This window comes from Microchirus variegatus, assembly GCF_963457635.1.
Source record: "Microchirus variegatus genome assembly, chromosome: 3".
NCBI lineage: Eukaryota > Metazoa > Chordata > Actinopteri > Pleuronectiformes > Soleidae > Microchirus > Microchirus variegatus.
This window is the reverse complement of record NC_139804.1, coordinates 9,823,735-9,840,575: the sequence shown is the minus strand read 5'-3', so window position 1 is coordinate 9,840,575 and position 16,841 is coordinate 9,823,735. Positions and strand designations below refer to the sequence as shown.

Sequence of the window (16,841 nt, the reverse complement as noted above, 5' to 3'; positions counted from 1 at the left end):
CAGAAAGTGTGCAAGAATTATTTAAACAAAATTAGGCATGTGCATAAGTTTAGGCACCACAAAAGAAAAAAATGGTGCATCCTCCTTTTGCAGAAATAACAGCCTTTAAACACTTCCTATTAGGGATGGGGCCGATCCGATCCAGTATTGATATCATGTACTGATACAGATATAATTGACGGATTGGAACAATCAAATCTACAATTGTAGAAATGTCCGATCCGATTCGTATGTCCTTTAATGTCTGCTGAAATGTCTCCACAAGTGGTTCCCTGGCTGCTCTGATAGCTGACTGCAAAAAGTGGAATGAATTTCCTGAACTGAGGCATGTCTCAATGAGATGCGGACTAATGATGCACAAGTAAAAGTCGTACATATCATACTTGCCTGTATAAAGGAGTTCATTAAAGCCTTATATATAATCAACAATGATGATAATAATATTCAAACAAACAGAGCATCAAAATTGGAATAGTATCAGATAGGCAGATATCCAAATTCAGGGATCGGATCGGATCGGAAGTGAAAAAAGTGGATCTTTGCATCCCTACTTCCAATAGCTTCCAATTAGAGTCTGGATTCTGGCAGAAGGTATTTTGGACCATTCTTCTTTACAAAACATCTCCAGTTCAGTCAGGTTTGATGGTTTCTGAGCATGGACAGTCCGTGTTATATTCAGGTCTGGGGACTGAGATGGCCATTCCAGAACGTTGTATTTCTCGTCTGCCTGAATGCTTTAGTAGATTTTGAGCAGTGTTGGACAAGCCAGCTTCATTTTGGAATAAGGTGCTGTGGACTGATGAAACTAAAATAGAGTTATTTGGGCAAAACTAGGGGCGTTATGCATGGCAGAAAAAGAACACAGCATTCCAAGAAAAACACTTGCTACCTACAGTAAAATTTGGTGGTGGTTCCATCATGGGAACTGGGAATCTTGTTAAAGTTGAGGGTCACATGGATTCCACTCAATAAAAGCAGATTCTGGAGAACAATGTCCAGGAATCAGTGACAAAGGTGAAGTTGTGTCGGGGCTGGATCTTTCAACAAGACAACAACCCTAAACACTGCTCAAAATCTACTAAGGCATTCATGCAGAGGAACAAATACAATGTTCTGGAATGGCCATCTCAGTCCCCAGACCTGAATATTATTGAACATTTGTGGTGTGATTTAAAGTGGACTGTCCATGCTCGGAAACCATCAAACCTGACTGAACTGGAGATGTTTTATAAAGAAGAATGGTCCAAAATACCTTCAGCCAGAATCCAGACTCTAATTAGAAGCTATAGGAAGCGTTTAGAGGCTGTTATTACTGCAAAAGGAGGATGCACAAAATGTTTCTTTTGTGGTGCCTAAACTTATGCACATGCCTAATTTTGTTTAAATAATTCTTGCACACTTTCTGTAAATCATATAAACCTTGTTTCACTTCTCAAATATCATTGTTTGTCTCCTATATGATATTTAACTGAAATTTCTTAATCAAACAACCAATATTTTATTAAGGAAAATCATGACAATTTACAGGGGTGCCCAAACTTTTGCATGCCACTGTATACTAGGGATGCAACGGTTCAGTATGCATCACGGTTTTTGGGCCACGGTAATGGTACAGCATTGATATCTTAATATAAAACTGCTCAGACTAACAAAGACAATATTACATTGTAAAAAATTATTGAAAGCATGAAAGCAAACATGAAACCACACACATTAAAAATAAATAAAGTTTAGTGCTATCCAATAAAAATAAACAACATTTTCACCCACTCACAGAAACTACAACTACAAATACACCATGCTGCTCCAAGTGAAAGAGACGGGTGATGACGATGTAAATGAGAGGCTTGTTTGCCGTTGCGTATTGAACCAAACAGGGTGTACTGAACGGTTCAGTAAAATACATAATATTGTTGCACTTGCATCCCTAATACACACCGTGACATGAGAGATGGAATGAACTAAATAATATTCATATATAATCATGGTAAAAGCTTTACCTCATGAGCGAGATATGGAACCACAGTGATCTCACCATCAACAGTATATGAACAGTGGAAGTCGTCTTCTGCTTTGCAAGGAGAGTCTAACCAGGAAGTAACAGTGTATTGAATAGCCACCAGGGGGTGGTACCACTGTTTGAAAGAAGAACTCTATTTGAATGGAAGTCTATGGGAAAATGAGTGTATACTTTTCACAAAATACAATTTGTCGGTGCAATTTCGTTCAGTTTCGATGCACATTTTGTGAATTACGTTCAGAGGGAATAAGATGACAACTTATGGGACAACACTTATGAGTGGACACCTGTTTGATTGATAGCCGATATCTTACCTGGTTGCAGGTGACACCTGTAAATGTCCAGTTAGAAATTGCAATGTCAAGTCTCAAGGTTAATTTTGCGACAGGAAGACTATATCCACTTTTTATACATAGTTTATGGATGTTACAGAAAGTCTGATCGGTAGCTAAATTATACTGTTTCCAGTGGAGGTGTTGTATTTCTCCTCTCATCTCCTCTCCAGGCTGCAGGGAACAGATGTGGTGATCGCCATCTTCATCATCGTTGCCATGTCCTTTGTGCCAGCCAGCTTTGTGGTTTTCTTGGTCGCAGAGAAATCCACCAAGGCCAAACACCTGCAGTTTGTGAGCGGCTGTGACCCTGTCATCTACTGGCTGGCTAACTATATATGGGACATGGTGAGCTGGGTTGTCGATGTACAGTTTAACCACAGTCCAACTCAAAATGCTGTGTCTCTCTGTGTCTGAATATATTATTTTCCTCTTATCTATCTCTCCTCAGCTGAATTACCTGGTACCTGCCACGTGCTGCGTCATTATTCTGTTTGTGTTCGACCTGCCTGCCTACACCTCCCCCACCAACTTCCCCGCTGTCCTCTCCTTGTTTCTTCTTTACGGGTAAGACAAACACTTTTTTATTTGTCTATTATTAGCCATGTTGTATAGTGATATACAGTATTATATTACTATACATTTATATACTTTATCCTAGGTGGTCCATCACTCCCATCATGTACCCAGCATCCTTCTGGTTCGAGGTTCCCAGCACAGCCTACGTGTTCCTCATAGTCATCAACCTCTTCATAGGCATCACTGCAACGGTTGCTACTTTCCTTCTACAGCTCTTTGAACATGATAAGGTCAGTTAGGTGTTTTAACCTCACACATGACAGCATGCAATTCACATACTGATGTCAGTCAGACACATGACCACATTCAATATATTGCTATTATAGGAAATTAAAGATCTTACTATATGAACTGTATTTTGAACAGTTATTGGACTTGCAACAATATTAACCATAGTCTTTCCATATTTCCATATTTATTCTTTCTCTGTTTTTTCTGGCAGGATCTGAAAAAAGTCAACAGCTACCTGAAATCCTGTTTTCTCATCTTCCCCAACTATAACCTTGGTCATGGCCTGATGGAGATGGCCTACAACGAGTACATCAATGAATACTACGCTAAAATAGGTAAGTATTGATCACTATTAATATTGCTGTTGTTAAACTCTTGTAAAACCCACAGCAACTGTTTTCTGTCACCACTTATTTTTACATTAAGGGCCTGATTTACTAAGATCCCAAATAGAGAGCGCTAAATTGCGTGCGGAAGCCTAAAGATTGCGCCTGCTGCCGGTTTGCATTTTGTGAGTGACCTACTTAGATTGCGGCCGCAATTGACTACAGGCGCAGAAGTGGTTAAGACCGCCCTATTTAAATGAGGAGTTTGCGCTACTCAAGGGTTGTCAACATGGAGAAAGAGAAAGCGCAGACTCAATGGAAGCGCAAAATGAAATTTGAAGCCACTGAACAGAAAGTACAGCTGACCTTCTGTGATGAGCAGATAACTGAGATCGAGGGATATGACATCGTTGAAGGGGCCGTACCTACAGTGGGGCAAAAAAGTATTTGGTCAGCCACCAATTGTGCAAGTTCTCCCACTTAAAATGATGACAAAGGTCTGTAATTTTCATCATGTACACTTCAAATGTGAGAGACAGAATGTGAAAAAAAAAATCCTGGAAATCACATTGTAGGATTTTTAAAGAATTTATTTGTAAATTAAGGTGGAAAATAAGTATTTGGTCAATAACAAAAGTTCAACTCAATGCTTTGTAATATAACCTTTGTTGGCAATGACAGAGGTCAAACGTTTGATGTAGGTCTTCACCAGGTTTGCACACACTGTAGCTGGTATTTTGGCCCATTCCTCCATGCAGATCTTCTCTAGAGCACTGATGTTCTGGGGCTGTCGGTGGGCAACACGGACTTTAAACTCCCTCCACAGATTTTCTATGGGGTTGAGGTCTGGAGACTTGGAAGGCCACTCCAGGACTTCGACATGCTTCTTACGCAGCCACTCCTTCATTGTCCGGGTGGTGTGTTTGGGATCATTGTCACGCTGGAAGACCAATCCATGTTTCATCTTGAATGCTCTCACTGATGGAAGGAGGTTTTGGCTCAAAATCTCACGATACATGGCCCTATTCATTCTTTCCTTAACACGGATCAGTCATCCTGTCCCCTTGGCAGAAAGACAGCCCCAAAGCATGATGTTTCCACCCCCATGCTACACAGTAGGTATGGTGTTCTTGGGATGCAACTCCGCATTCGTCTTGTCTCCAAACACGACCAGTTGAGTTTGTACCAAAAAGTTGTATTTTGGTTTCATCTGACCACATGACATTCTCCCAATCCTCTTGTGGATCATCCATATGCTCTCTGGCAAACTTCAGACAGGCCTGGACATGTACTGGCTTAAGCAGGAGGACATGTCTGGCTCTGCAGGGTTGGATTCCCTGTCGGCGTAGTGTGTTACTGATGGTAACCTTTGTTACTTTGGTCCCAGCTCTCTACAGGTCATTCACCAGGTCCCCCGTGTAGTTTTGGGATTTTTGCTCACTCTTCTCATGATCATTTTGACCCCACAGGATGAGATCTTGCGTGATATTGAGTTGAACTTTTGTTATTGACCAAATACTTATTTTCCACCATAATTTACTAATAAATTCCTTAAAAATACTACAATGTGATTTCCAGGATTTTTTTTCACATTCTGTCTCTCACATTTGAAGCTGTACCTATGATGAAAATTACAGACCTCTGTCATCATTTTAAGTGGGAGAACTTGCACAATCGGTGGCTGACCAAATACTTTTTTGCCCCACTGTATGTTCCCCGGGTCCATAGGACATCCTGCGTTGGTATGATGGACAGCTCCATCATTACCTGACATATCAAACAAAGAAAACTATGGACTACGGATGTTTCCGTAAAAAAAAAAAAAAAAAGGCCGCACTCTCCTCCTGACTCACCTGCAGCTCACTGAGAGCTGCCAGGGGGCGCTCTGCTGTTTCTCTTAAGATTACACATAACTATAATAATAATACATTTAACAAAATAAATCTAATAATAATAAATAAATAAATAAATATCTGTGTCCATTACGCGTGCCAACAGCCTTTGATCCGACGGACAGATTTGACAGGACAACCGATATAGATAGATAGATATACATCTATGTGGATTTAGATAGGTACATTAAATAGTGATTGTGACGGCGGAGAAAGCACATGGCTACTTAATATGCATGTACCCCGCTACTGCTTCTGCAGTGTGTGTGCGTGCGTGCGTGTGTGTGTTCACCGTTGAATGACTGAAGATGGGACTGAACTGCGGCTGTACTTCTTAAAGGTCCCCTATTGTGAAAAATCAACTTTTTGATCTTTTAGTACTGATATTTGGGACTCAGGGGGCCATACCAGTCCCCAAAATGTGAAAAAACAAGACTCAGTCATGTTTTAGTGGTTCCACTTTGTGTAAGTATAGGCGATAAAACATGCTATGTTTACACCTCCCGACCAAGTGACGACAGTGCGGACATTTCACCGTGAATGTTGGCACCCCGCCAGGCAGAGTACTTCACAGCTCCACCGTAGCTCCCCCTTATCCCTGGGAAATTGAGACTGCAGGCGAGGTAGGAAGAGCGGAGCACAGTGTTTTACACAAACTTCCAGCCTCAGAATATTTTTGTGTCCAGTGTCCAAAAAAATGTTCACAAGCTTCACAAGCCCTTTGTTGTTGATCGTGTATATAAATTCCTATGCTGGAGGGACACCTTGAACGCACCAGTTACGTGCCTGCAGTTAGCGAGTGGAGTGTGTGGATAGGTGATATGAAGAGCACGCGTTTGAAAGCACTGCAGAAAGATGTAGATGTTGTCCTACATTTCTTCTCAACCAAAGACTGCCTTTCTGTCGTGTTTCCAGTTCTCTCCTCGTGTTGTTGATCCACACACCAGTTGGAGCCGCAGTTAAACTAGTGCATTCAGGGTCTTTTTCTAGCATGGGAATTTACATACACGCCGCGCCGCGTGGCGCATTAATCGTTTTTCTTCGATTTTTTGATGATCGCGAGAAGCCAAAATTGTGGTCACTCTATGCATTACGGTGAAACTCAGTAACAACGGGTAAGCGGACATTACTATGGGGTATATGAAGCAGGGGTTGTGACGACGCTGCATGACAATAGGTGAAAAGTGGTGACAGTATGGCTGTGGATAGTAAGGGTAACCCTAACCCGTTTTGAAAAAGGCTATTTTGGCAGAGATATTGAACTGCTATTGTGCTTCATCCTTATGATATTTTGACTAAAGCATGACACAGACATGTTCATTAGGGCACCAGGACCTAGTTTAACTTGGGTTAATAGGGTATAATATGTTCTGCTTTAAAATTTGATAATTTATGTTATGGGACTTGCGCACACACACACACAGGATTCCTATGCAGTATGGAAAATAATGGAAAGTATGGAATATAATTTGAGTAATTTCCAGGTCTGGATAAGTATGGAAAAAGGGAAAAGGGTATGGAAAAATGTTTGTGTTGTTTCCAGACTATTATCTCATTTATGTATATATATATGTATATATATATATATATATATATATATATATATATATATGTATATGTATATATATATATATTAATATAAAAATATATTAATATATACAAATCAAAACAAGTTATTAACGCAACATGGCCTGCCTGTATATGATGTGAATATACAGCTGGCTGTGGAATGGTTTCGTGTTACCATGGTTGCTGTTTACCGTATGACTGTGATTCTCATTTATAAATTTTTTTTCCATACGTGTCATCGAGCCACACACCTATTGTCGGCAGCAACAGTGTCATGGTTTGAGTTTTTCGAGGGCTGGCTTCATGAAGGATGAGTGAAGGATTTTAAAAACATTTATTTGCATAATAAGCATCTAACAATTGGTATTCAGATGTTTAATATTGACTGAAAAATCTTCAGAGTAGTCTGGAAATTTGAGTCTGTAAAAGTATGGAATTTTGAAATGGAAAATGTGAAGGAACTCTGCACACAATGTGTCTCGCTATATGTTGTTGTTGCTGTTGTCTTATTGCTGATACTGTCTGTAATGTTTAGTAGGTGTTTTATTGTCTTTTAACTCACTATCCAGGGACCACAAATGCAAATTAGCAATTTAGCTAACTCTGGTATAGACCCATTTCTCTACATGGTCCCTGTCGATTAAACTAATAAACTAAACTTAACAATATTTTAAAGGCTACATCAATTTGTTCGAGATTAGGTTTGTTATGCACGGTTATATATTATATTTGTTACATGTTTGTTGTATAGTTAGCTGTAAAAGGGGACATTTTTAAGTTTTGAGTTTCTTCATTTTTATAACTTTGCGATTACAGGTCAATTTGACAAGATGAAGTCGCCGTTTGAGTGGGACATTGTGACTCGAAGTCTCGTCGCCATGACAATAGAGGGCTTCGTTGGCTTCCTCATCACCATCCTTTGCCAGTACAACTTTCTCAGGAAACCCTCGTGAGTGTTGTAGGTTTCAGTGACCGTTGTCTCTACTGCTGCCATTTTACAGACAAAAACTATGCATGGCACAGAAACATGTACACAAAGAAACTGGTTATTTGTGTTGTCAGCAAGTAACTTTAAATCAAAGATAGCATAGTACAATAATACACATCCAATTTGGTATATATCGTAAGATCTATCTATCGTAAGAACATATTGACCTTAATAATCAAATAAAGAATCTAATTTTTGAATCAGTAACGGATGTCAAAGCATAATGAACATGTGTGTCTGTTCAGGAGAGTGCCAGTCAGCTGCCAGCCGGTGGACGATGACGACGTAGATGTGGCCTGCGAGAGGAGAAGGGTGCTGCGAGGAGATGCTGATAATGACATGCTGAAGATTGAGAACCTGACAAAGGTACAAAATTGTTAAAGAAAACTACAAGAGGCTTCAGTTTGTAAAATATATGTACAATAAAAGATTCACAACATGTTAAGTGATGCTTCTGTATGTCCCTCAGGTATATAAATCCAGGAAGATGGGTCGTATCCTGGCAGTGGACCGGCTTTGTCTGGGCGTCCAGCCTGGTGAGTGTTTTGGACTGCTGGGGGTGAACGGAGCCGGGAAGACCACCACATTCAAGATGCTAACAGGAGATGAGTGCACCACGGGAGGGGAGGCTTTCATTAATGGCAACAGGTCAGTTTAGGAAGGAACCAAAACCATAAACCATGATTTTAGACATTTTCTTGCAAAATATTGGCGATTAACGCATGTTTTCAGGATTGTTAAGTTTTCGTAACTGATCTACATTTCGGCAATGGATGCTTTGATTCTGGGGCCTCTTTCTGTGATGGCACTCTGACCAAATGCATGGCAGTCTGACAACCTCACACAAAGCAGGTACTAATAAAAGTACCAGGCACTATGGCTAGGGCTGACAGATATGGCCTCAAATCAATATCACGATATATTGAGCAGATCACCTCGATAACGATAAATGAACGATAAGTTCGAAGTCGCTAAATTACGTCATTGCCTAATTTGCATAATTGACCAATTGCCTGATATAATCGCATGTGTGCCGTGACACGGTACAGATATCAGTACAGATACAGACATAACATACTGTATATGTATAAATCACTGTCAAATGCAGTGATTTATTTTTGGGTGAGACTGAGTGAAGATACATTTATGTTTACACTGCACTCTGTAAGCCAGAGGGTCTCCTCTCTGCTCTGACTGACTGCCTGTGAGTGCTCTGGGAAGGGGCGCGGATCCCGGCAGCACCCGCCGCTTGTTGAGCATAGTAACTGCAGAGGGATACGTGCTTTCACGTGAGAGTCTCCAAACACCACAAAACTCTCCAATAACACCCTAAAAAGTCGCTAGATACTATGCCGCTTGTCGCTTTTGACAAAAAAAAGTTGCTAGGAGGAGTTGGAAAGTCGCCAGATTTAGTGACAAAGTTGCCCAGTTGGCAACACTGCTACCACAGCAGCAGCCGCTTCATCTTTCTTCACCGTCTCTGGTTCTTAAAGAAATATAATTGTACTAAAGCGACAATAAAGATCTCAGCACCTGTTTTTTTTTTTTTTTATTGACTTCTGCCGAGGAGGTACTGTATGTGTTTCCACCGGAGTTTGTTTGTCTGTCTGTTAGTGATCAACATAACATAATAACGGATTTGGATGAAATTTTCCAGAAATGTCCGCAATAGGACATCTGTAGACGCTATCACTGGTTACAACACTCGCTGTCTGACCAAGGCGCACCGGCAGGGTGTATTTTGTAGGCACTGAGCTGGCCTTGGCGGAGGTCTGCGCTCTCCCTGAGTGCTTTTCAAGTTGGTGGAAGCTCAGTTGTAGCTTATTTGTGTGTGTGTGTGTGTGTGTGTGTGTGTGTGTGTGTGTGTGTGTGTGTGTGTGTGTGTGTGTGTGTGTGCAGTATCCTGAGGGACCTGTTACATGTGCAGCAGAGTATCGGCTACTGTCCACAGTTTGACGCCTTGTTTGACGACCTGACAGCCAGGGAACATCTGGAGCTCTACACTCGCCTTCGTGGCATCCCCTGGAAAGACCAGGAGAGGGTAGGATGACACACACGCTCCTTAATTAAACCTATTTATTCACATGGGATGTTCAAACTTTTTTTTTTACTGCAATAAATGATGTCACGGATGTCACGGATAACAAAATTAGTCAAGGGCAGGAAAAATAACAACAGCTCTCTAGCTCTCAGTAATAATACTTTTACATTTGACTTCAGTTGCACTTCAAATCAATTATTTAGATGAAATAAATAAAAATGTGCACTGTAACAAGTTGTTAAAAGTAAGGATCACTATAAACATGAACGCTAATGGCCAGACAGATGTATTTGTAGAGTGGATTTAAACCTATGTATTACATAATCCTTTGACCTGAGTGTGAATGCAGATTAAATACATTCACACTGCTGTAAAACCAGACCAGTGATAATGGGGTGTTGAAGACAGGACCGGGAATGAGACTCCAGAGTTTCTATTAGGACCTTTTCTACCCAGCATCAGCAGATTGATACACACTGAGACTTAACACATTTTAATATGTTTCTTGACTTTTGAGGTGGTGCAGTGGGCACTGGAGAAGTTGGAGTTATCCAAGGATGCAGACAAGCCTGCCGGCACGTACAGTGGAGGAAACAAACGCAAGCTCTCCACTGCCATTGCTCTGATTGGATATCCTTCACTCATCTTCCTGGTAAGAGGTTGGCGTGGATGTGTCCAGGTTGCACTGGTACAGTATGACTTTGGCATAGGGCTGGGCGATATGGCCGAAAAAAAAAATCCCAGATTTTTTTATACCACATCCAATTTTCGATTTTAAACTACTAAATACAAATACTATGTGCAAATGAATAAAGTTTTGCACACACACACAGTTCTCATTTCTGTCCTGGCTTCATGCCGTTCGCTTGTGGCAGCAGAAAGTAGTAGTAACCTCGAAACCGGATCTCCTCCACCGGAGGGTCGCTGGGTGCTGTGCCTATCTCAGCTGAAATAGGGCGATAGGCAGGGTACACCGTGGACAGTTCGCCAGTACACTGCAGGTATTTGGTGATGACAAGTTTGATAATAATAATAATATTGGTAGCCTTTTTAGGATAGTTACGTTTTTTTAAATGATTTTCAGTTCGGCAGTGCTTGGCTTGATCCTTGTGTCGCACATCTCTTCCTGAGACAGCACTCTCACTGTTTTCTGCACACGCTGCCGTGTTGATATTGTCAGAGAACTAGTGGGGGGAGGGGGAGGGCAAAGGAGCAGACAGAACTGAGAGCACAGTAAAAAGGAATAATAGGAAAGAACGCCCAAACAAATAAATCCGATTTTGAAAAGATTTTAAAATCAATTAATCGCTCATCCCTACTTTGTAATAAGTCAAGTTTATGCATCCCATGCTCAGTACTGACTTGGTGTGATGCAGGTTTCGCTGAATACAGTGTATGATGGTTCGAACATCAGTGTGTCACATGACTTTTATTCTTGTATTCAAGAATGAACAGAGTTCTCAAGTCTCACGCATGAGACGCATGTATTTTAGTTCACACATGACATTTCTCACACTGATAAGTTAAAAAAGTCACCACACATAAATAAGTAATCTATGAATAGATGATGCGAAGGCAGATTGCTCTGCGTAGTTCATTTACAGCTGTCTTGAATTTAATTTCTGAGCAGTGACAGATTATTCACACTTCCAACCTGTTGACTTTATTCTTACTGAACTAACTGTATTTTCACAATTAGTTTTTACATCCTGGGGTTATGTTTCCAGGATGAGCCGACCACTGGGATGGACCCAAAAGCTCGCAGGTTCCTCTGGAATTTAATCCTGGACATCATCAAGACTGGCCGCTCAGTGGTGCTGACATCACACAGGTGAGACACGTCACTTCACAGAGGAAGTGCAACGTCTGCAGCTTATAAAATATATAATGTTTATATATGTATTACTGTTGATGGCATTCTCTGCAGCATGGAGGAGTGTGAGGCTCTGTGCACCAGACTGGGCATCATGGTGAATGGCAGGTTCAAATGCTTGGGCAGCATCCAACACCTCAAGAACAGGTGAGGAGGCAGAAACTAAGATCAATATTATTTTGTCATTTGTAGATGTGATTTAGTTGTGATCTTTTAAACTTTGAAATTAATCTTTTACCAAAAATAGTAAAAGAATATTAATATTTGCAAGAATGTACAACAAACTCAAGATTATATTGTTTCCAAAAACAGATGTAACCCCGCTAACGTACCTGTACTGTTATGGTGCTTTTCAACCGGTGTTTCCACGAGCGTAGAACCTGGAACCAGTCACTATTTTTAGTATCTGCCCTGGCGAGGTTCCAAGTCAGCGGCGCAGGTAATATGCGCTGATTGGTCAAAACTGCCGGCCACTGATTGGCCAGAAGTGTCGTCACTGGGTGCGTCATGAGCGAGATACAGGATGCAGGAATCAAATCCAAAATTTTTCAAAAAAGAGCAACGCGCGAATACTTCAACATGGCGACTCTGCGTCAGAACATTCCATGGTCCAACGACGAGGTCCAGACTGTCCTGTGTTAAGTCGGAGACGACAAAATACAGAGCGAGCTGGACGGAGCCACCCGTAACGAGCAGGTCTTACCGGGAGTTGATGTCCGCTCACGGCTTCCACAGAAACTCCAACAACTCCGCACACGCCAATGGTAAGTGTTTTTTCAGCCTGAGAGCAACGTTTAACCACTGCTGAGAATAAACTCACTTAAATAAGACATTTTAAAAGTAACATCATGTGTGCCGGCAAGTTAGGTAGTCGGCAACCTCTGTCTGTCTGTTTACACGAGACAACGTAGTTGGCTAGCTAGTTAGCAATGCCTGCTATTAGGTGTTCAACCTAACATTACGTAAACCTGTAAAAGAAACCAGATTTGTACAAGTCATGAATTAGACTTACTACCGTGAAACGTGTTGTTTTTACGTGTTAAAACAGATAAGATGGTAATTTATTCATCCCACAATGACAGCAGCTTGACAGTAAAGATCAGGAGAATAAATAATAACCATGTATTAACTAGAAGTACACTATAAAAAGATATTAACACTGAGACTATATAAAAACGTTAAATAGAGTAGAATGTGTAGTGTACATAATAGACAATTTCCAGAATACACAGTATGGGTTGGATATTTACATTATAGACAGAGAATGAGCATGAGATATTATATGTTTATATTGCACTTTTGTAAAAAGACAGTATATTGCACATGGGATGAGGAGCCTGGTTATATGTTGTCTACTGAGAGCTAACAGCTGCAGGGAGGAATGATCTGCGATAAAGCTCCTTCAGACATTTAGGGTGTTTCAGTCTGTGGCTGAATATATATATTGTTATGTGTGTAATTACAGCGTATGTGTACAATTATTTTGTTCAAGAATCCCATTCCATATGTGAGGAGTGTTCATCCACCCCAGCAGAGCCATCAGCTGCTTCGTTATCGGGGGCACCAACTTCGCCACAGACCACAGCTCTGTGCAACTGGTAAGAAATAATAAACATGATTTACAGCATTTGTGTATTTCCTTAATGGTTTGATTAATAACCCCCTTCTACTTCTCTATAGTGTTATGTAGGGAAGAGAAAAAGAAGCTCACAGCTGTCCTAGCAGAGCTTCAGGTGGTTGATGTTCAGTAGCAGGAGTGGAACCGGACACAACGTGACCGCCACACCACGAGAGTGCTGCGTTCAACCACGCATTCCTTTGAGTGCTTGGGCAGCATGTCCAGGCAATAAGTGGCAGGAGCATGTGACCTATTTCCTCCCTCCTGTCCTAGGACTCCGCCACCTATGTACAGTTTATTTGATTTGCAGTGTTGCACTTTAACTTTGGTTTGCTGTGTTTTTTTGTTTGAATAAACAACAATGTGATTACGTCATGCGTATTTCTTTTCTTTTTCTTTCTGTTAATTGTGGCAGCCTTTACAAACAAAACATATACAGACAAGAGGAGACATCTCTGCAGAAAGTACAAACTTTTATTCATAATTCAGTGAAAAAACAGTACATTAATAAAGCATTTTACAAATTCATAACAAATGACACATCAGGCCCTCACCTACATCTCTGCCCTCCTCTACACCCTGTGCCACTGCCACCACAGGTTCAACCACTGTAGCTGCTGTGTGTGCATCTCATTCAGTGTCAAGGCTCACCATGATTTTCACACAGGTTATGCAGAGCACAGCAGGTCACCACCATGGATTGCACCAGCTGTCACACCACAGTCATTCCTTTTCAGGAGCGACACAGAACCATCTGAAACACACAGGCAGCATGCTTACGTTAATACCAGAATACCAAAAATAGAGATTGCTTTCAGTCATTACTACGCTGTACACTTGTACAGTACTGTGTAGAAGTCTTAGGCCACCATTAGATTTGTTGCTTGAGCAATGCTATAATGACAATAGAGGATCATTATTTCTATTTCACTTTACTGGAAAAAATTTAGAATATATGTATATGTAGTTTTTTGTTGTTTAAAAAATCAATCCTCTACGGGTGTCAAGTATTAAGTGTGATCTACCCTTACAATTGAACAATAACACAGCTCTGTTAATACTGGAATGGAACCTTAATTAATGTTTCTGGTAAATCCTGTGTTTGTCCTACTATTTCATTTAAAGAAATATATGCTGTAAAATACGTCTATTACGCTAGGTTTATTCAAGAAATGCTTGAGTATTACATACTCAAAAAAACAACAGAGCTGGTGGTGCCAGAAACTTCTCCACAGTACTGTGTATGAGCTAGTTAGCGATAGCAACTATATTTAGCTTACCTTCACTCGTCGTCTCATAACATCTCATCTTCAGTTTCATGTTGTATGACTTCCCAAACTTTTCTGTATGCCTCCACAGTATTTCTTCTTGCCGCCTGTAGCTTTATAAGACGCATATAAGATCACAGCAGTTTCGCGCAGCCACGTTGTAGCTGTGTTGGGATAACCCCTCCCACGTTGACTAGGTACGTTCTCTGTAGTGGAAACACAACTAAACTGTGCCACTTCGTGCCGTGTAGCTCAGTGTCGTGTCGCGTAGAGGTAGTGGAAAAGCGCCATTAGAGAACCAAAAGTAAGCTTCAACTAGTTAGCTGAGTTGTGGACCAGTGTTTAGGTTTGTGGAGGTAAATGCTGTGCTGTATGATAGTCAGGAAGAAAGACCACAGACCAGGGATGAGCTCAATGTTAACCTTGTATTGCAATACCTTGCAGATGAAAAATGTAGACGATCAGGCTTTTAGCCAGCAGGGTGTCCGGGCGTCCCGGTGGGAAGTAATAAGAAATCAGACGTCCTACTTTTAGGCAGGACGCCCTAAAGACACCCTATTTTTTACTCCCGTTTCCCCCTGTAACCACCAAAACTATGTTGTGATGACGCATGCAAAAACTGCAAACTCTGTCTATACCCACTTAGAGTATGTCCAAGTTTGGAACCAATAAAACCATTCCAACAAGATGTGAGTACACGGTGGAACAGCACCTATTAAATACAGCAAAGTCTCTTTGCGCAAAAGTGAAACTTGGCTGCAAACAGCGCAGATTATGAACTCCCCACGACAGAACTCTCTTCTCTCTCTCTCTTTGAGCAGTTAACTAAAGCGATCAGCTCATCTGATGCATCTGTTATTCCCTTAATTACAGCGATAAAGCGTCTTCTACACAAAGATTCAGACCACGAGTGAAAACAATGAAAAGTGCGTTCTCTTTTGAATCTGTCAACACGTTTTACTAAGATCTACTCGGATCCCCTGTATTTCATCGCGACTGTACTCGATCCTTTTAATAAAGATCATTATTTATGTGTCATATATGGATGTGGGGATGTAACTGCGCATAGAGAAATTATCAATTCTGCGTTGGATACGGAGAGCCCGCTTACACCGGCATACAATGCAGGAGAGAGAGAAGAGTGCAGTCAGCAGAGGCGACACGCAGAAAGAAAAGGCCCGCACCAGATGAGGGCACCCTCTAGAAATGCAATGCCTTGACTTTAGTGAGGTAGGTACACACAGTCCCTGCAATAAAAACACAATAGATTTAAACAAAAAAAAAAAGGTTACAGAATTGGCATAATAATCGATTTCGGTTTTTCCAATAATTGGGGGATGGGTCTGGAGGGCAAGGGAGGGACAGCCTCTAAAAAAATCTTAGCTAAAAGCCTGATTGCGATACCTTGCAAATAGAACATGTAACTTAGTATTGCAATACTGTGCAGATATAATATATATTATACATATATTATATATATTAAGTTTTACAAATTAGCAGCCAGCACCTCTATGAAATCAAAATACATAAGTTCTTTCTTATGAAAGCACATAACATGAGCATCAAACTCCAACAGAAAAATCAACTCACATGAGCTATCAATCTTACTCCAATACTTTAAACAACTTACTCTTACTCCAATACTTTAAACAATTATTTATATTTCCACAATGAAGTTTAATTCAAGTCACACAGTTTTGTCAGTAGGATGTCTTGTAGTCAGAGAGTTTAGTCAAGTTTTTGTAATTGTCTCTTGTTCTTCTGGGTGCATCCTATTTATAATCAGTCAGCATTGGGATTATGTCATGTTAAAGCTACATTTACCTTTCTTGCATTTTTACACTTTTCTTTTGTAATCTTTAATTGCTCCTAATAAGCGTATAACACTCTAAAACGTAAGATAAACCCACCAGGTTTTGAAACTCATCATTATTTAATTCTCATATTATTATGATAAAAGTATGACTAATAAAAATTCCGACCAAATACAATAATTCGCCCAGCTACCTGTCTGTCTTCTGTCGCGCGCCTCGCCTATGTCATCTGTCGCGCGCCTCACCGATCGCTGTCACAGCTTGCGAGTCGCGCACATCTCTGACAAAGT

At 40.8% G+C, this 16,841-nt stretch overlaps 1 protein-coding gene across 1 annotated transcript in view; it reads left to right on the top strand.

The window, feature by feature from the left end:
- The window catches only part of abca2 (ATP-binding cassette, sub-family A (ABC1), member 2), a gene marked incomplete at its 3' end in the record, with an annotated part of 113,561 nt that overhangs the window by 76,599 nt on the left and 20,121 nt on the right, over nt 1-16,841 (top strand). The window contains exons 28-38 of the mRNA XM_083886181.1: nt 2,526-2,700; nt 2,804-2,919; nt 3,014-3,161; nt 3,374-3,497; nt 7,766-7,898; nt 8,183-8,303; nt 8,407-8,585; nt 9,837-9,978; nt 10,496-10,630; nt 11,706-11,809; nt 11,906-11,998. Of these exons, the coding sequence (XP_083742307.1) occupies nt 2,526-2,700; nt 2,804-2,919; nt 3,014-3,161; nt 3,374-3,497; nt 7,766-7,898; nt 8,183-8,303; nt 8,407-8,585; nt 9,837-9,978; nt 10,496-10,630; nt 11,706-11,809; nt 11,906-11,998 (1,470 nt within the window). The remainder of the gene's footprint in view (nt 1-2,525; nt 2,701-2,803; nt 2,920-3,013; nt 3,162-3,373; nt 3,498-7,765; nt 7,899-8,182; nt 8,304-8,406; nt 8,586-9,836; nt 9,979-10,495; nt 10,631-11,705; nt 11,810-11,905; nt 11,999-16,841) is intronic.